Here is a 21,150-nt window from a genome sequence, read left to right as displayed (position 1 = left end):
CTGCAACATTTCCTTATCGATGCTTCACTTTCTAAAAAGGCCATTTGGTTCTCTTTGGAATGATGTAAAAACGAGTTCTTTCTAGTTCTAATGTTTGTCTCTAATTTCTAATTTCATAGACAACAGAAAAACCCCCCCCCTTGAATTTAAAACTGGATCCGCCCGATGCTGCACGTGCACAAGTCCATAATTGATCACCTACTGCCAAATTCCTGCTTGTTCTCCAACAGAAAAGTTCGCTAGTAGACATCTAGGCGAACTGCTTTACAGGATAAATGTCTTGAACAGGAGAAATCTGGAGTATTCCAGAAAATATCCGCAATTTCAAAACAGCGGTAATCTAATTCGCGGATGAACCAATTATTGTATTACGCATCTCTTCCGCATTACCCGGAATGGTTTCGCATCTTCCGGCTTCTCCATCGCGTTGCTCCTCAGGATTCTCCCGTCGCAGGATGAGGAACGCGCGATTCTCGCCGAATGCTCCCGAAAGCCACAAATATGTCCTGTTCGGGTAGAGCTAGATAGGTTAGTATGTTCATCGTTTTATTGGTCTAGCACAGTCGATTTTATGTCGTCTAGCGTTCTACGCATCCTGGTTGCTACCCATTGAACGAACGAATTACGTAATGTCACAAGACGCATAGAAGTTCCCTATTCGTAGGCCACCACTGCTGCCGATAAGTACTAGTCCGGTGCTATGTGATTTCGATTGTGATCATTTCTACCACGCGGGTTTTGAGACGGTTTTAATCAAGGAAAGAAGTGTTTCTCAGCAAAGGAACCGGTACGAGAAGAGACTGGAACAACAAATACTATAAGAAAAACGCTCAACGATTTCACAAAATTATTTTTTCCAATAAATTCATCCGGGTGATACTTGGAATTTTTGCCAAAGAAAATTCCCGTTCAGCCGAAAGTCACGTCAGAATAACGATCCTCCGATTTTTGATATTACTCAAAACCGAAAGGACATTTAAAGGACTTTGCAGTATTGACTATCATGGTGCTATAATAGACAATTCTTTTTGGCGTTAAGGTGGCCGATGAGCAGAAACGCGTTGGGAAATTCGGGGGTGGTTTAAAGGAAAATGGGAAAACGGGTGAGGAAGACTAGATGGCGAGCACTTGATATTGCCGGTATGTGAATTGTATTTTATGCTTTATACATGTTTTTTCTAGGAGCTATTTTATGTTTTTGTACAGTGCGAGAAATGACAAATATTTCACATATATCTGAACATTAACGAGGAGCAAGGGACTTAATATGCATTAGTATGTTATTGATCAATCAATTCCGAATTGGATCCCAGGCACATGATATTTGATTTTTATTACCTAATGTGTAGTTTTCGCAATATACTGGGTTAAACCAATGAGGATTTTTTCAGTTCTCACTTTTATAATTAGAAAATATTTGCCCTAATAATAATTCAGCAATGAACCTTCAAAGTCTTCAGTTTTGTTCTCGAATATTCCTGAATGGTCGTCTTTACGCCATCTTTCGCCCTCACAGCTCACTCGTTTCGTGACGTAATGTATTGAATTTTTGCAATACAAAAATATTTTCATCGAAAAATCCATGCAAGTAACTTCCATACAAACCACAAATTTCTTGTAAGTCGGACACACAGCCGTTTATATTTCGTAAGTCTTGGATCAATATCAGATGGTTGTTGAGGGTGCATATTTTTCGAACGCCAGGATCTTCAGTAGCACTTGATTGATGATTATTTCCGATACAAAAAAAAACCGGAGGGAATCCGAAAATCGTTAAGCAATTATGGCCTGTGTCTAATCATGATTTAAGAATGATGAAATGAACACGGATATTTTTGGTAATCGGTTTCAGTTTGATTTGATTTTATCCAACGAATAAGGACGTTTTATTAATTTGCATATGATTGGCGATTAATTGATTTTTATTTGCTTTCTTCATTAGATTAATCAAATCACACTTTTGGGGGTTCATTAACTGTGGCAACTCCATTGGATTATTGAAACGTTTCTATGAAATTATCAATTATTTTCCTGTAAGCGCAACCACACTTATTAATTTCTTAACCCACTCCACTCAGTTTAAGAGATAATGGAAAATTATAGATATCACAAACCATATCATTGGCAAAAGTAAGTATGTACTCAAATAGGTAAGAGTATATCGATCTAAATTACTTTTTCCTCTTGATTTGAAGCACATTTTGCAAAATCTGAAATAATTGCCAGTGAATCTCAAATTTGAAGGAACAAACTTGAAGAAAACCTGGTTTTATCCACATATTTCTATAATAAATTGCACTTTTTCACCAGCAGTGACGCTAAAAAGTGTTTTGTATTGTTATCATTTGTGCTTTTTCTTTGCATCTCTTCCACTGCTTTATTTCAGTTTGTAGCTAATTTTCCAGTGAATATTGACGCAAATATGTATTATTTTTCCAATAATAGGGTTGTGAAAAGCGGTTATTATCTATTAGCAACCTGGCAAGAAGAGCACTTTCTACAAAAAGTGTCAATATACTTTATCATTTACGCCTTTTCGCGTTAATTGCTGAAAATACAGGAACACTTCGACGCATTAGTGTTAAACGATTGCGTATGCCTTCATTATTTGCTTATACGAAAAAATGTCCATAGTCAGAAGAATCAAACAGCATAAAAAATATTCAAAAAAATTAATAAAAAAAAATTAAATTTTTTAAATATTTCAAGTGCAGTTTGACCGAATGTTATAAGGGGCAATTTTATTTGAATATTCAAAATATTTCTTTTTTAACTAAGACTTTTTAATTGTAAACTGTACTATTTTATATGAACAATAAATTAATGATCAAAAACTATTTTGTGAAGTACTCGAACGGTTTTCCACAAAGCTTTCGACGAAATTTTCTTTTATCCGGAAACATTCTTAGTATAGAAACTACTTAGTGGCAAAAAGATGAATAGCCGAAACGGTATTCAATTTTCATGTTTTATAATTAATATTTCAGCGATTTTTTGGCTGATTATTTTGATAAAATTTGCTTTATTTATTTATACAATAAAGTTTGCTTTATTGTATTGTAAAAATGGCTTTAAAATACATACGGTACAACAAGAAAATTTAACCTGATTTTATTTTGCCTGCACTAAGATCGTCTTTTTTTCCCTAAAACCTAGTGAGTATCGAAAAAATACAAACGTATCAAAAACGCTGCACTGACTATTACAATAAACCACAGAACCAAAGCTCAATAAAATCGAAAAAAAACCACTTAACTAAAACCCCCATGAATCAGTTAATCGGTGACTTTAGACGAACGAAAATTTTCCTGGAAACCGATAGAAACGAGCCTCATCTAAATAACTTTATCAGTGTGTCAACAAAGTTCTAATGTCGCTTCAACTAGGAGACTTTGATAAAATATTCGAAAGCACAAGGTTGAACAAAGAGTCAAACAAGCGCTTTTGGGGCTTTAGATTAAGCGTTCTAGGGCCTTAGAAGGTTTTATAATACATTTCAAAGCCCCTAAAGGAAGCAGTTTTGTGTACAGTAACCGTAAATGTAAATGGAAAAGTCAACAGTGCTTCAGTAAAGTTACAGTGGATGAATAGTGTGAATATCGGTGTTATCTTCTAAAAACTTTTTAAAATTTCCTACATTGTAATGAAGCAAATACGAGGACTTAATGCTAGTTAAACACCAAATACTTACCTACTACATCATTGTGAGTTGGTAATTGCTATTCTATCGTGATGGTTTTTTTGCACTTTGATATCTGAACCAAAGTCCACTCTTGTCTAAGATCAAGCAAGATTAATACCATTCCGGCTCGACACACCTCCGTTTGAAGGTCAATTATCGTGATTTGAATTGCAAACTGAGACAAATCTGAAACATAGTTAAATGAAGAAGATTAGCACTATTTCAAGTTTACAGCATTGTTAATGGGAGCATAGTAGGAACATTCCGAGAATCATTGTTATGTAACTTCAACACCAGTGAAATATTGAAAAGCACTTTTTTCAAGCAGATTTACCTGTGAAAATAAAATAAACTAACTAAAAATACTTCGTGGGGTTTCAGATCTACTAATTCCGTTCGTTCTAAAATATTGATTTTACTACATACATTAGCGAACATAGCTAGTGTGTGCAACACTTTCGAATCAAGTCCCCTCAAGTAGAAAGCGATTAGTTCAACCCAAATTAAAAAAAATCTGTTGAGTTTTTCAATCAATTAATTTAGCACCCTCGTAATATAACTGATGCGATCCATTAAGGGCCGGCATCTTGGCTACTGTGCTTAGGAGCGAGAGCGACATATCAGTAGCCATGGAAACCACTCTGTCTTCGTTTCTCGTTGCCGATGTACCAGGGCTGATGGGAAATTAAGTTTACGAGAGAAAACTTGAGATGTTTTTCTCTGTTAATTGGGCGAGTTACAAGGGCGAGAAAATCGAAGGAAAAAATGTTTTTCATTCGATACTTCAACAATCTAATCGATTGAAGAATTTTGCCAAAGCAGCACGAGTGATTTGTATCTTCACAAATGGTTTGCTCCAAGAAAGTTGTCCGAAACTTTAGAGGAAGAAACCGCTAGAAAAAAAATCAATCTAAGCAAGCAAGTTTGCCCCGCCTAAAAGCCTGAAAAACTTCAGACAAAAGTCTTGAAACTCGTGAATCTTATCTAGAAACAGTTAGAGTCGGCTAGAGAAAAAGATCTTTAAGCTAGTGAGTTTGTCTGGTTTTGACGCCCTCGTCGCACAGAAACAGAAACCCAACGGTGTTTTCGCCGGGAATTTGGGACGCTGATAAGTGTTACAAAACGGTCAAATTTTGCTTGTTGATTTTTTGCAATTATCTGTTTCCTTTCCCAATTAATATCCATTGGATAAATGATGTTTATACATTATTGAGATCTCAATTGCTGATTGATCCATGTCAAATGCCTGTAAGTATTTCAGTTTCACGTTTTCATTTCGATTCCGTTTTCTTATCGGAATAATAAACACTGTTAAGTTGCCCAACTCAATTTTGAGCCGACCTCAATTCGTCAGGGTAAAGGTTACCATTGGGTTCCATTGTTCTTGCATCCAAAGGATGTCTTTAATCAATGTCATTTTCATTGAGAATCATCAACTGTCGATTAAAGAGTTCTTCACTTTATATCTGAGAAAGTTGAACAATTTATTATCTTTAGACCGAAAACAGGAAAATGTTTCGTCTACCACTAAGGCGAACTTAAAAGTTTCTTATGTTTTAATGGAAGCTTTTTTCAATATCGATGCACTTTTTGCACAACTTTAAAAAGTATCACATCGCAAATTAGCTAATTTGGGTAGTTTGCTTATGGCGATCGATAGGTCACTGTTATGACCCAATGCCAGAGTTTAACTGTGTTTTTTTGGCCGTTTGAAAAAGTTAAATTATTGCACGATCAATACTGTGCTATTATAATGATGGGCCCTGCAACATCTAATTATAAATTTAATAAGATTAGACTAATAATACAGCAGCTGCTGGATAGGTAAGCGCCAAAATTTGCTCGAGTTTACTTTCAACCACTAATTAGTATTTTTAGAACGGTAACGATTGGTGATAATGGGCGTTATTTGACGTGCAATAATGTAACTAAATGATTTATAGGCATTTGTTGTTTGAATTTTTGTATATTTATATGAAAAAAAAAACATTCCCTATCACATTTTCTTGAATTGACAAATGTGCGTGGAACTTGCAGTCCCTCGTATCACTTGATATGACCGCAATTATGTTGTATAACCGCATAATCGCAACTTAGCAGTGACGAGGAAATCTTCATAAGCTTATTTACAGGCCGTAAACTAAATTTATCGTCGTCGTAAATCTCGAAGTTTTATTTCCAGTCATTGAAAATGTGGTAAACCTGAACCCGATGCAATTAAGTCTAGTAACCACTTTGGTTCATCCCAAAGAAAACGCGCCTGCTAAATTTACATGAATTCGGCTATTTTCGCGCCAGGTCTTTCACACTGAGCTGTTTTTAATGTAAAGTGCATATTTTACAAACACCCATACATTACAGTCATTTGCATGTGGTGACACGTCTGGATTTAAATTACATTAATTCGAATTTATTCGTTTGACCGACGATTCTATTAATATAAGACAAACGATGGTCGATGGGGATTTATTTATCAAAATTGCGACCGTGAATAAATCGTTTGTATGCGGACATTTATTATTATATACATTTGACCGTATTTTTCTAATACAATAAGCTCAATTCCCACGTTGAGAATTTCCATCGCGTGATCCAACCATTATTTAACAAACTGAAGTATCTGAATGAAAGCCCCCATTTTATGACAATGTTTGTTGCCACTCTACTAATCACGCTTATTAAAACAGTTAGTTGAACATATGGGAAACATTTCCATAATTTCGTTCATAAAATCCGTCCTAAGCTACAGAAAAAGTGTTTTAATGTGGAATATAAAACGCGTCCCCTTCGGCAAAAGCACCGCTTTATCTTACCCCGTAAGGACCTACCTGAGATATAGATTGGAAATCATAAACTAATGTTGACAAACCATAAAATTTCGTTTCGGGGAATTGACGCATATATTTAACTATAAAGTAAATCGTTTTACCTGAGCTGTTCGGCATTTGCCATGTTTCTGAGAAATTACACAAAAGCCATACTTTCCAAACATGTTAAGTTAAAGTTGGTCTTGAACCAGTGGAAAATTTGTATGCTCAAACAGGCACTAAATTTTGGATTCGCTTCATTCATAACAACATGAGTGAGGAAAGTCGAGAGAGCGAAATTTGAATATCCAGACATTTGGGTCCAAGATTATGCCAAAATTTTATGTTTTCTGTCCCATTTTTGCTCATGTCTCAGTAGCAAAATGAGCAAGAGCTCTCATTTTTACTTCATTCCAGAGAGAACTAAATGGCCCTTTTAGAAAGTGAACCATCGAATAGGAAATGTTGGCAGTTTTTTTAAAAAAGTCTTGATATCAAGAAGTTTTAGATTTGCGGGTTTTTTGAGTTGCAAAATCGGTTCAAACATGACGCTGCTTTTTTCAAAGTTTCTCAATAACCATTTGAGCCACAAAATTCGTTTTGGCATCGTTGGATAGAGAATTAAAAACTAGATTCAGTAATAAAAGTGGGCAGTTTTCTCAAACAATTATTTCTAAATTACTTGAAAGTGGGGATTTTGCAAATAAAATATTCCAGTACTGTAAAACACATCAGTTTCAACACTTAATAGCACATTGAGCCATAAATACAGTTCAAATCAAAACGGTTGAATGCAGATTTAGAACATATCACTCACTCAAATTACTACATAATTTAGTCAGGGGAGCAACAAAAAGTAAAACTAGCGATTATAAAAGATTATAAATCAAACTTGAGGTGTATGGATGTATTTGCCTTAAATATGCAAGAAGATTTCGCGGGGCAACCAAAATTAGGCTAAACTACGGATCATAAATTGCAACGATGCTTTTTACCCTTCGAACCATTAGTCTGTATCGATTTTCAATAAAAACATCTCATATATTGTCATTGTAACAATAGTAAAATAACCGCATCTTCAGCAACACACATTTTCAATAATTAAATGTTGCAAGCGGTTAATCGCTTTGGCATGTTATTTAACACATTAACTGACTAACCAAATGTAAGTGACCAGTTATTTTAAAGTTCGGGTACTTAAAACAAAAAGTAATTCATTAGTTGAATTAAATAATTTTCCGACCCACATAATTTCGACTTCCAAAAGTTATTGAAACATTAGGCGGAATCACATGCGTTCACATACTTTTGACGTCTGTTTCTCGTCGTCCCATGATCTCTTGCTTCCATGTGAGTTCGGTTATTTTTGGATTCACTCGGTAGATACTCGAAAATAGCTGAAACCAGTGAGACTTGGGTGTGAAAAACTGTTTCTTATTGATGAGGCACGTGATGGAACAGTCACGTTTTTACTCGTTTTTTTTTGAGCTGATTACATCCTACTGCATGTTTTTGTTACATCGTCGTGTCATTTCTAAAAATCCCACTGTTTGTGATCCAAAAAAAGACCAAACTCGGGGTTTACTGGGCGATATCTAAATAAAGATGTTCACTTTTGAGCATTTGTATGTCTTGGTTCTTAATCTCCCATGTGTCTTGGGCATTTTTTGTGTAGGTACACTTTGCCTGTATAAAATGGGTTTTCACCGTCAAAGTCTCGTATGGTTTAGCTGATTATTAAAAACARTCGAAGACATGCGTGAAGCATGTGATTCTAGAAACTCAATCGTTGTCAATATTAATTCACTTTAATGTATGAATAATTAAAAATATGACTTAAACKCGTTAAATTCAAAATAAATAAAGTGCATGATATTGTGAAACTTGTATTGATTCAGTGGTGGTATTCCAGTCGGTCCAAATCTGACTTTTATGGCAAAGTAATCTTTATATCTGAAAGATTTAAATAAATCACCCATGATATCAATTAACTTACTACACAATTTAAATAGTGACTGAATTGTTTGGCAATCAAAGTGTCATAAAGCCGTTAAAGCCATAAAATTCCAGTACATTTTTCCAGCACTATTGAAAAATTCATCGGATTAAATGAACCCAGTTAGCGCAATTGACGCGGCAAAGAGTTATAAAAATTCGGATTAGATCTACAAATATTTACCGATGTTCACCTGACAATCTGTGGCGCAATCTATTTAAAATTAATTCACAAATTGCGGAATCAATTATTCGAGAAAAAACCAATCGTTGYATGATAAATAGACCTGTGTGTTRTGSTAAATCAGCAATTGTACGTTTGTATATATGTTTTTCTAGATAATTTCTGAAATATAATGCATACGAGTTCGTATGTAGGTACTATTTAAGACAGTSKATCATATGRAAGTTYATGAGAAAATASAAAGAATTACGAAGTATTAACTTAAAAATRTAAACCGAATTACAATGRAATAAAATATACTAATCTTAAATTTAGTTAATTCAACTATACCCGCTATTCAACTATACCCCGTTTACCCGCTYAAATTAAATGTATRTCATTTAATTTTCCAATATAATTTTTCAAGTYWAGKCAAAAATATTGACCAAAWGACTATTGTTCTACTGATTGAAGCTATTTTTGTTTAAGGYCATATTTTRGAAATCARTGGTAWAAATGTTTTTCTGCGTATYAKTTACAGAATGAAACCAATKTATCAGCTSAMYKWMMKCAAMTAYATAKTYAGWYRAAWGTRAWGASWTTTTYTSARMTTTTGTTGAAAAGAMMGTYYTGAAGAAAATAWATKMTTTCCTKGCKTCTYCRCTTYGMGTWGTCAACCATTAATTACTAAAAACTAGMASSAASWAAATAYYTCCTKSWYAACYTGAATAATATCTAATSTGTAAATACTCGWATAAACTGTAAAATTGAATGMAATACTTTTCGATTCTATATACTCGATACTAATTCGATTGATTCCTYTTACATGCTTAAATCCTGTCGAGTAATGTCGTCCCATTTGTAGAGCGAAAAACAATTAATTGAGCTGATTAATCATCCCTCAATCGTKTCTCTGGATGAGGTTGCCAACAGTTTTTCAGTGAATTGAATTTATTCGTAATCGAATGTTTCGACCTCAAGATCATCAATTAATTTCATACTTCATTAGCTAAATGTTCAGCACAATTAAAAGCAAATTATAGCGTTACCAATTGTTTATGCTAAATTAATTAAGCCATCAACGCTTCGAATGACATTTAAAAATGTAGAAAATGAATCGAGCTTCGAACAAGAATATTTCTACTTCATCCCTAACGACATGGAAGTTAATCTTGTGCGTCTAGTCTGGAGCTATTCTTAGTTTAACGAAAAACTGTTGGAAACGATCCGAAAGTATTCATCTAAATCATTACTGAGACAAGTGGCGTCTTGCTCAGGCGGTTCAATATTCGATTATAATTTTTTTCCCGAAGGTAAATGACATTGTAAAAATAACTACTATTGATTCATATCCTGAAATAACACGCCAAGGGAATAGAGAAAAAATTAGTGGACTATTTTTACCTCGGCACTATGGGGCGGACAACTAAGAATTCATTCAGTGATAAACAAATTGGCTATAAATAAATTAAAAATTGCATAATCGCTTCTTAACAGGGACATTTTGCCTGCCAAAAGCTAATTTCATCTGAAACTCGGTCTAATTTTATCCAGGATTGTCTTTTGGCTTCGCATTTCTTACAAATTCGGGTTCCTTGTCTTACTTTCCCTACGGCACTTTCGAGAAGTATTCTCTTCACTCTTGAAAACGCCATTTGGGATAATCGGTTTTTTAGTAGGAACGCAGTAAATTTGACCAAATGACAATTAATTACCATTAAGTTTGGCCCTAAAGGCCACCTGATTTTCCAGATTTAAGTCCCATTGATTCTTTGACCCAAGGCCCCCAGGAGGGCTGAGATGTAAAGTGCAACAAGGACGGCGATTTCACAGAAAAGCTGTCGGAAATGATTAATTAACCGACGTATAACGGAAATCTTCTTTGAGATAGCTTTAGGATAAGTGAAATTTTATTCGTCTGAACTAGGTAGAAACCCACAACTGTTCATTCATACAGTTTACTCAGGTATTGTCTGTTTGATAAGTTATTGAATAAAACAATCAATTTCAAAGCAGAAAAGTACTTCGTCTATTCAGTGTTTTTTTCTGTTTTCCGTTTGTAATTGATTCGAAAGGAACGTTGATTTGCTGTATAATTTTTTGTGTGATAAAGCCTAGAGAAGTAATTCAAAATGACAGAAAACTCGCATTCTATTGCGAATTTCAATAATACCCTCAATGTGAATAACAAATTGCAGAGACAACGATAAAATGTTGATAGTTTTCCGTCACATAGTGGAGTTTTCCATGCTAATTCTGCATTAAATGGATCTAAAAATACCCGCACCACACACACATATGCCGACGTAAAATGCACTTACCTAATCTCTTGAAACAAGCCCAGTTTCCGTTCTAAAAGGGCATAGAGCCAACAGCGAATGCAAAAGTCGATATTATTTGCTCTAGCTTGGTTTCAGCTCACCTTTTTCTCTGACTCTGTTGTATTTTATGTGGCAGGAACTAGAATACTCCTAATTTCATTTATTTTTCGCATAAACTGGCCGACAGCCAAATGGAAATGAGATACATTGATCAATATAAGCATTAATGTTGTAAAACATTTATTCACTTTGGCTGCTTTAGAAATGTATTGTTCTTCTTAATTAACATCCAATAGCAGTTATGCATGTTGATGGGCATCCAAGCTTGAGATTCATTTGTCACTTCTGGCATAATTATGGTAACGATATGAAAGATGTAAAGAACCCACCAGATGTAACCAAGAAACTTGTCGTTTGTAACTAAATAGTTTCATCTTTGCATGGGTCTCTTAAGCTGGGCTTGTCATTTTTGATTGATTTCTACACATCGTCAGCCAGGTTGCAAGAATATACAGGGGCAAGGAATAATGTTCCAACACTCAACTGTTCAGAAAACCGAAAGTATTGCAGTTGGGAAAAGGGAGCTGAGTCGAAAGTGCTGAGTTAACAAAATCAATAACCAGCCCTTTCGAGGGCAAAATTGGGGTCGTTCATATTATGGAAACGATAAATTATTATACTCTGACAATCCCAAGGGGCAACAGCATTTGAAAAGTGCGGATGTTAAATTGTTGGCTATTTACAATAATGTACAATTTGCCCTTTAGGGACTCGTTCGGTCTTTGGATCCATATATTTGGTATTTTGTCTGAGTCTCTATTGGTTTTTCAAAAATTGAGCAAAAAGAGACAAATAGAGCAAAGTTCTTATGCATATTTCGTATATTTAGTTTCAGCTAACTAAGCAACTAGAAAATTTAAAAGCTGATCTGGTACGTTAATCTCTCATTTCGCCTATTTCTACGCAATAAATAACAGGCTCATTGTCGGGTTCTCATCGTCAATAAACAGCAATTTTTCTTCCCCTATTTTTACAAATGTTTACTTTCAGCGCTGGATGTTTACTGGCGCAAATAAACGGGAAGTAACGGTATTTGGGTCGACAGATCCTAATAAATTAACTGGAATTTCAAGTTTTTCGTGCACATATCAAATGGCTCTCTTTTGCAAATGAAATTTCAGATTTGTTCAATTGGACTTGTTAAAGACGCTCTAAGCACTCTCCTTGTGTACCATGTTTGGGCCAAATTGAACATTTTGCTTGATTTGTACTTGCTTTGCTTGATTGAATTTACGAAATTCCCCGCTCTGGCAACTGTGTTATTGAGTTTCAAGTTAAATTTAATTCATTTAATCGTCATTTTAGGTTTTTACAAACGAACTGTGCAAACCTTGACCAGAACAACTGAATTTACCAACTTATATATAGTTGAAGAGATGTAAATTGCACAACAGTTCAAATTTATGAATTCTGCCTCAATAGTCTTTTTCTTGGCTTTTGGCGGAAAGTCCAAAATATCGATAAAAGTCGTATTCGAGAACTTGGATAAGCATTGGAAAAAAGCGATTTAATTAATGAAAGCGGTTACATGAAACAACATGCTGGCAAATTGAACCCAAACGAAGTTCAAAATGGAGCAAAAATCTACCAAAATATTTTGCTCAGTAAAGCGATAATGTGCGATTGATTCGTTTTTATATTCACTCCTCTGGATTGCAACATAACAATGCAGGCCTTTGCTTTATTCACATCATAGAGCCTTTTCCCTTTCCGAGTGTCTGTCTGATGGTTCTATAACCTTCCTAATAAGTCAAAAATGATGCAGTTTAATCATTATATTAATTAGCTAATGTTCCACAATGATTCTGAAATGTGGTAAGTACAAAGATAGTTGTAATTCTAATTTAACATGATTTATTGAGGTTTTGATGGTTTCCACCGAGAAGATTGCTCAAATTGTTGATCTAGTATTACAAGTCATTAGATAAAAGCTAACTTTGATCTTATATTTTCTTTTCACGGTAATCCAGGCGCGCCTTAAGCCGAGAGCAAAATGTATCCCTAACCAATCGTTAAAATCAACAGTAGCTTAACGTATTAGTGTTTGCTGCTACCGTTATCCCAGTTATCAAAACTGTTTATTGAGTTGAAGCTTCCAAAAATTGTCGCCGGACATTTTTACGATGTCCTACTTGCCGGTGATACTAATAATTTATAACAGCCATTAACTGATATTTGCCAGCAAACGGTATATGTTGGGAGGTTTCCTACATGTATTTAAGACCAGTGGCATCGCTAGTGAGCTGCAAAAATGTCCAAAATATTCAGGAGTTTGACCGAGATATTTTTTTCCAGATGAACACAGCGACAGTGAAGAGTCCAATACAAACTCCTCAGCGGTTTCTAGCCGATACTCTCGAAGCAACAGCAACGGTTACTATTCCAAATATTCTTATTCTAGTCAATCGACTCCGGCGCGTAGACGGTACAACCAATATGATGGTAGCACGAAAAGTACCCGGTCGAGTAGCACGACCAGTGAAAACAAAATTATTTTTAACGAAGGTAAGTGGACATTTTCTATCAGGATTTTAGTCCCGGTATAATAGGGGTTATATGGGTGATGGAACATTTTCATATAGGTACACTTGGATACACGAGATAAAATTCCGGAAAAGTCCAAATCATCACTGTCTTAAACTCGAAAAATTTGTTAAATTTCATCATTATTGGACAGACTTTAAATGCATTGTCACTGTTTCAACTGGTGTATTCAAGCTGATTAACACATTGTGACGAATTAGTAAATCATTGTGATAGTGTGGAGCAAAGTAGTTCATACCGGTATCTTCATTGAGCATCGTGTTGTTAAGCGCATTGGGCTCAAAAATTCCTTAGATACATTAATATCACTTTCATATCATAATTTCATTCCATTCCGTCTGCCAACTATTTCTGGATACCGGTGTAGCTTTCCATTTAACCCTTGGACTATTATTAATAAATAATGTGTAACATAATTTAAAGATGCAAGCGCGTTCGATAAGCACTATTTCATCGTCTTCCCAAAAGCACACAAAGATACCCGGGCTCGCTAGATAATAATTGTAAAATTATGTAATGAAACATTCTTATCTGGGGAGCCAAATTGCGCAATATTAGGTAATGTTTAAACAATCGATTGTAGCAAATGATCGCTGGAAATTAAGCTGCCGAAATAATCGGCCTTATACATTGGAATTCATCAGCTTAGGCTCATAGAATGATATAAATCCAGCCGACCCCGCCATTAATAGTTAACACGCGTCAAAATAGGCACGTGAGAGTGTCCCAGTTTTAAATTCGCAAGGCCGATGAGGACGATACTATATTGAATGCACACGTTGATTGCAAAGCCGAGATTTTTGGAATATTTTGCCCCAAAAAATAATCACTAGACACCAATTTTTGAACACTATGAGAGACTCACATGTTAACCATTTTAACCGAAACAGTCAACATAGTCGCATGCTAATCGATCTGTCTCAAGCCGGGGCCAAAACCAACATCGGCACTGTTAATTTTTAGCCAAATATTGGTTCACTCTGCCCGATTTTTTTTAAGCTCGACCGGTGCTGAAAAATAAGCGTTAAGTTAATGTCAAGGTTGCGTTTAAAAATAATTGATACAATGCATTTCTGGATGCACATCCACAACGTGAGTGTGTAGTGAATTCAACGCATGCCTAGCGCTACATATGGAGTAGGTATTTTCGCCTATTATCAACTAATGCCACCTATTTATTCATACAACGTTAAAATTAAATGATTTCTTTAAACTTTCCATGAAATGTTAATAGAACCGCAGTTGAATCAACAGAGAGAACTAAATATTTGAACAACAAAATATCCAGCTTTGTTTGCCAAAATTACATCTCATTGCGTTAATAACTTGATGTTTGACAATACTCATTCCCGATTTACAAATTTCTTCATAATTTGCCACCAAAATAAATAATTTACTGGGCGACTACTAAATTAGCAGTAAAAGAACAATATTATTAATAAACATTGACGTTAACCACCAGTACAAATAGCGATGTTTTGGAACTATTTCATTGCTTCTTATCATAAATGGGTCATTATTGCCTGCCCCTTACCGAATAAGAGACCAGTTACAAAAACCACCAGATACGAACCATCATTATTTGAAAACAACTGATAAACTGCATAATTATTATTACCTCTTATGAATCAATTTCTCAATGTAAACATGTTGGAGAAAATCCACATAAATTTATGGCTTGGTAGGATAGCGACCATCAAGAAAAAAATCAATTTACACTTTAGAACGTATTTTTATCTGCAAAGAACTTTAGGACAAATTTTAGATAAATTGCTTGCTATCGATTTGGGTCTGGATCTTCAAACTGGCGAGTTTCAAGACTTGATAAATGTAATTATAATTAAATACATGTATGTATAATTAAAAACAGAATGATGATAAAACTGGTGAGCCTTTCGGGCTTTACGGCCACATTTAACAATATTTTTTTCTTTTTGATTTCTCTCAAAACTCCCCAGTTTCATGTAACGGCCGCGAAATCGTTTATTTAAACTTAACATAGTAAACTTTCACCATTCTGATGCCGAAGACCGTAACAATCAGTTGAGTAAATAAATACATAAGGAAAATATTGAATGTTCAAAATACAATCTAACCAGTTCGATTCAAGCTACTAAAAGCCAAAAATCTACATCTACATGGGATGTCTTTTAGTATGGGTTTTGTAAAATCAACTACAATAGGGGCGCTAGATTAGATAAACCCGTAATAAAATGTCGTGTTTTTCATCATTCAAAAAAAAGAGACATTGGACGCCCAGACTTTTATGAATCAATTTCTCAGTGTAAACATGAAAATCCAGAAAATGAATGCCATTAATTAAGGAACTAAGCAGCCGATGAATTTTCAAGATCTGGGGGATTTTCAGTCTGTTCCACCAAATTTATTTTATATTTCCGTCTACGACTGCCAAGGAATTCTATTTTGATATTAAATATTGGACTTAATAGTTTTTGAATGTCAGGATAAATTCACCGTTTTTATCTGCAAAAGTTTATTTTGACATACTTTGCTCAATTTAATTGTTCTTAGTTTGGCCTTCTCCGGTTTGGGTGTACATGTGTTTAACTTGCAGGGGCCAAGTTTACTTCAATTATCATACAACCGATATTATTACCAGTAAAAATAGTAAAAACATACATAATGTACATATTTTATGCTTCAAAGTGTCCGATTCGTGCAATTCCGCACAATGTGTAATTTTACACGCATTATTTTCTAAAATTGTCCTCGCAACTGAAATAAGTGAACTAATTGCAAACCACTTAATTTTAGTCTTATGCACGATAAACAAATAAAAATTGCTTTTTTCGGATTATATGTAATTCTCATGTCATGTCTAATGTGTATTACTCAAGGATATTTGAGTGTGCTTATTAATATGACGATCTTGACTGATGACTTGATTACAGTTACAGCGTAAAAGTTGTCTAACAAATAAAGTTCTATCAATTATTTATTCGACTAATTTTAAATTGTTATAAGTGTATGCGATTTTTATTTTTACACGATAAATGAAGAATGGTGACATTTGTTATAAACAAAAATTATAATTGATTTCGATTGTTTCAGATGAATACACGCGAATCACAACTCCTAGGCAAGACGTTCTATTTAAGAAGGGTTACTTGAATAAACCGAAAACGTATCACACTCAAACTTCCACAGGCAATTCGACGATTTCTACGGGTAATTCCACAGAAAATGGAACTCCCGATCACCAATCCACCGGTGAGTTGACGGAAAAACTCTTTTAAAGTTTCTTCTCTGAAATCCTGGTTTTTAATGAATATTTTTTCGTTGCAGATTTGGATTATGAATCTCAGTTTATGTTCCCGAATGGTTTTGTTGATCAAAACGGAATATACTACGTCAATAGTAAGTACGAATTAACTTAATTGCGAAAGGATATTGCGTTATAGATAGTCAATTGTGAGAAGGATTATTCGCATTATTTATCGAAAATGATGGATTTGCGTAGTACTATTTATTTCTTTTGTACGACATTTAAATTAAAATTAATCAAAGTATTTCTAAAACCTACTAAAATCGCAGAAAATTGAATCAAAACTGTTTGGTACAAAGTGTGTTTTTCTTTGCAGGTTACGAACCATATCCTTTAATGTTATTCAACCCACCTACGTACTATCAGGAATTTTCAAGCAAAACCAAGAGATACAGCACGGGTTCCTTGGTAAGTTTACCTATATTATATACGTTTAATTTGCTTTATTGTTGGGTAACCACAATGGGGATCTCCGTATCTAATTTTACACTGGAATTTTTGTAAATCGGTTTTCTTGGAACGTTCATTATGTCATATAAATGAAAAAAATCATACTGCGACTGTTCAAAGTGAATCGACAGAGAACTAATCGGTGTGTAGATGAATGAATGAGGCTGATGTCGGTTAGTTTGCAAGTTTTCCTACTGTTTAGTGTTTATTAAAACTTCTTGGATTAATTATATTAATCGTATTCGACATGATTGGTTTGAAATTGATGGATTTCTACACCAGTTTATTAATTCTTATCCTCGTGCGGTTACGACATAAGTAGTCTGGTCCGTAAATTAACCACGGTTCTGAGAATTTTTATCAGAGTTCCAGATAGTGGCGTTTACTTTATCTCGGTTCCAACTTTAAGTAAAAAACATATAATAAATTCCTTATCGTACAACTTGAAGCGACACTTATTTATGATGGGATAAATCTAGCATGTTAAAATGGAAGGTGTTTCATCGCGCCACAGTCACAGGTCTTGGATTAGTACTGCGGATGAACCTATTTCGTGGTGGATTTTTTTGGGACTTTTATCGTTTGCTTACCCAGTGTATCAGTAATACGCGTGGAAAAATTTGTGATTATTACACGGAAAATTATTTTATTTTTATGCCAATCTTAAATAAATAACCTGGTTTCGGTAGGGTAAGTGATGATTAGCGAAAAGTGAATCTGATCTTCAGAAAGTATTTTTATTTATTGAGATCATTAGGACAACTTTTTGATGAATTGTAATCAGTAGGCATTTTAATTACTCGATAAATAAAATTAAAAAACAGAATGAAGATGAAGTTGTTTTTTTGGGTTCAAAAACTTACCAGTTTCAATGAAAACTGCGGTTATGCGGTGAAGTTGAACACTTTTCTGTGAATTGTGCAGTTATGACATGAAACTCATGCAATGAAACTCACTAGTAGAGTTTCGATCCATCAGTAATCTGATCCCTTTTTGCACTTTGGTTGCAATTTAATTTGAAATCGCACTGAATTCTCATTTTCCCCTGTTTAATTGTGGATCTTGGAACGACTTCTACTAAACGCGTGCTTTAAAAAAAGTCATACTTTAAGCAGAATTTTGAAAGTTTCACAGATGCAGTAGATACTCGGATCTGAAAATTGGAAAGTTGTCATTCAAATCGCACAGAATTCTATATTTTTTTGCTGTTTAACAGCGGACCCAAAAAGAATATCACGTAATAAATACGCGGTTTCTTTTAAAAAAACCTTAATTACTAAACGCGAGCAAGTAGGTTGTAGCAAGTCGCGTCTTACAATTGAGATATTTTTTTTTGAAATCGCTCGAAATTATGATTTTGGCTTGTTTAAATGCGGGTCTAAAATAAACATTTTTTTCTTAATGCGTACTTTTTTTAGAAGTTTGTAACAACTAAACCAGACAAAAATGAGCCTTCAAAGTCTCATAAGACATAGTAGAATCTCGAATTTAAAAATTAAGAATTTTGTTGAATCGCAATGAATTCGATTTTTCTCCTGCTGTTGAAGCGCGGGTCCAAAAAGTAAATGCTTCCTACTAAACGCGCACTCTCTTTGAAAACTTGGTAACTACTCAGTCAGAGCAGGTAGAACATTGAAAGTTTTACAAGGTGCAGTAGAAACTCAGATCCGAAAATTGTAAAGTTTTCATTCAAACCGCACCAAATAAAAAAAAATCTGCTTTATAACGGTCCGGTTTGGTCCAAAAAGGAATGTCACGTAATAAATGCGCGCTTTCTTTTAAAAAAATCGTAATTACTAAACACGAACAAGTAAAATTTTCAAAGTGTTACTAGATTTGGTAGATACCCGAGTCTGAAAATTGTAAACTTTTCTTTGAAATCGCATGAAATTCTCATTTTGACCTGCTGTTTAAACGCGCCTCTAAAATGAACATTTTCTTCTTAATGCGCGCTGTCTTTATAAAATTTGTAACTACCAAACCACCTTCAAAGTTTTGAAAGACATAGTAGATAGTCGAATCTGAAAATGTTGAAATGTTCCTTTAAATCACAATTAATTCGAATGTTTGCCTGCTGTTTAAACGCGGGCCGAAAACTATATTTTGTAAACATTATATAAAAAATAAAATTTCCTACAAATGCGCGGTCTCTTTAAAAAATTTCTAACTACTCAGCGAGAGCAAGTAGAGCATTGAAAGCTACACAGGATGCAGTAGATATTCGGTTCTGAAAATGGTAAAGTTTTCATTCAAATCGAACAGAATTCTAATTTTTTGCTGCTATTTTATAGCGGGTCCAAACAGGAATATCACGTAACAAATGCGCGCTTTCTTAAAAACCCGAGCAGTTGTTAGTAAACTGTCTTCAAGGAACATTAGATATTTATATTAAATTTTAGCACTTGAAACGACAATTTGGTTCCCGTCAAAATATGCTTTTTTCTCCAATATTACTACACAATACACCTGCATGGCAAACCTGGTCAAGTCCATAAATACCTACATTTGATTATTAACAAAACCAATATTATTTTTCGCTTTTAACATGTTTGCATTTGATCGTCATTGCATGTAAAGTTTACTCTTCCACAGTTAACCATGCAGCATTGATTTATAACATTTCTGAAATCAATTAAATGCTTATCTTTATGCAAATTTATTATAAACTATTTTGGTAATTATATGTCGAAAATATTGCAATCATTATTCTAATATCCCCTAATATTGGCGTAACAACGGTTCGATTCATAAGTATTATCAATTTGTTATGCAACTTGGTTTGGAAGGTTTGTACACATCATGCTATTGTTTAATCGACTAATGTATATTCCTACTAGCGATCAGTCTGTTGGAGTATGGATCGTGTCTGGTAGTTTCGCGTAAACGAAGGCAGTAGGTCAGTCTAACTCGATATTTTTAAAAAACTCTTTGAATTGTCAGATATTTCTCAAGCTAGCAAGCAATCTCCGAATCTATGTCGAGCGAAAATAGCTTGACGCTTAGACGTACCAAATGTTTTGTAGCACTTTAAAACCTACACCCAGTATATAATGCAACATTCATTATACCGGAGGATACGTTTGAATGCTGGCAAACTGGCAGCTACTTGGCAGCGACACGTTCATATGCCTGTTAGTCTAATTCATTAGTTAAATCCTGTCAATCTAGTTCCAGTATTATATTAATCATTATAATTGCGGTTTTAATTACCGGTCACTCGTGGGTCTAAATAAACAACAATTAAATAATATAAATTTCATAAAATATCGACATAATTAAAGTGATTTAATATCATCTTATCGGCCACTAGCTCTTAACATCGCTGAAGTGCTTTAATGTAGAAACTAGATAGATAAATGCAAATAAAAAAACGCTGCCAATTTTCCAGGGCTGTGCTTTCCACTTTGAACTAGAATATGCAAGAATTACCAGAAGCAATATTGGTTTATTGGGTTTAATGACACGAGTACCATTGTTATTTTTTGAACCCACGCCACTGATTTCCTCTCCCAACTGAGTTAACTGAGGTATATTTAAAAAAGGAGACACGCGTGCTTAAGTCACTTAGAAGTAATTAAGCAATTCCTATAGCCCCCAAAAATTTATTTAAAAATAGACAGACAGGTCTAGAAAAAAGTCCTAGTACTAATTAGCTTCGGTGTTCTTGCTCCTTCATTAACAAACCGCCACGCAAAAGAGTGAGATGGAAATTTTCTGGATGCCCCCGGCATTCTCCAGAGAATACTTGTAGATGAGTAACTTGGACCTGGTGATTACAATCGGCACATTTTTATACGCTTGGCTGGAGTTCAAATGAGTTTTACTACAAGCTAGCAGCGTGG

General features: G+C 34.5%; 1 protein-coding gene across 3 annotated transcripts in view; it reads left to right on the top strand.

The window, feature by feature from the left end:
• Positions 1 to 536: 536 nt before the first annotated feature.
• LOC109544033 overlaps positions 537 to 21,150 on the top strand; it is a 28,020-nt gene continuing 7,406 nt past the window's right edge. For 2 of the 3 annotated variants that reach the window (XM_019914026.2, XM_019914028.2), the window contains exons 1-5: positions 537 to 1,140; positions 13,324 to 13,533; positions 16,645 to 16,803; positions 16,879 to 16,950; positions 17,175 to 17,266. In XM_019914026.2, coding sequence (XP_019769585.2) covers positions 1,092 to 1,140; positions 13,324 to 13,533; positions 16,645 to 16,803; positions 16,879 to 16,950; positions 17,175 to 17,266 — 582 coding nt within the window. In that variant the 5' untranslated portion in view covers positions 537 to 1,091. Of the gene's footprint in view, positions 1,141 to 12,679; positions 12,844 to 13,323; positions 13,534 to 16,644; positions 16,804 to 16,878; positions 16,951 to 17,174; positions 17,267 to 21,150 lie in introns of those variants that run through there. The other variant, XM_019914027.2, reaches the window with a different exon arrangement.

This window comes from Dendroctonus ponderosae, unplaced genomic scaffold (genome assembly GCF_020466585.1).
Source record: "Dendroctonus ponderosae isolate FM_Combo_2020 unplaced genomic scaffold, Dpon_F_20191213v2 Dpon_F_20191213_4, whole genome shotgun sequence".
In the NCBI taxonomy this organism is placed as follows: Eukaryota; Metazoa; Arthropoda; class Insecta; order Coleoptera; family Curculionidae; genus Dendroctonus; species Dendroctonus ponderosae.
This window is presented reverse-complemented; position numbering and strand designations above follow the sequence as displayed.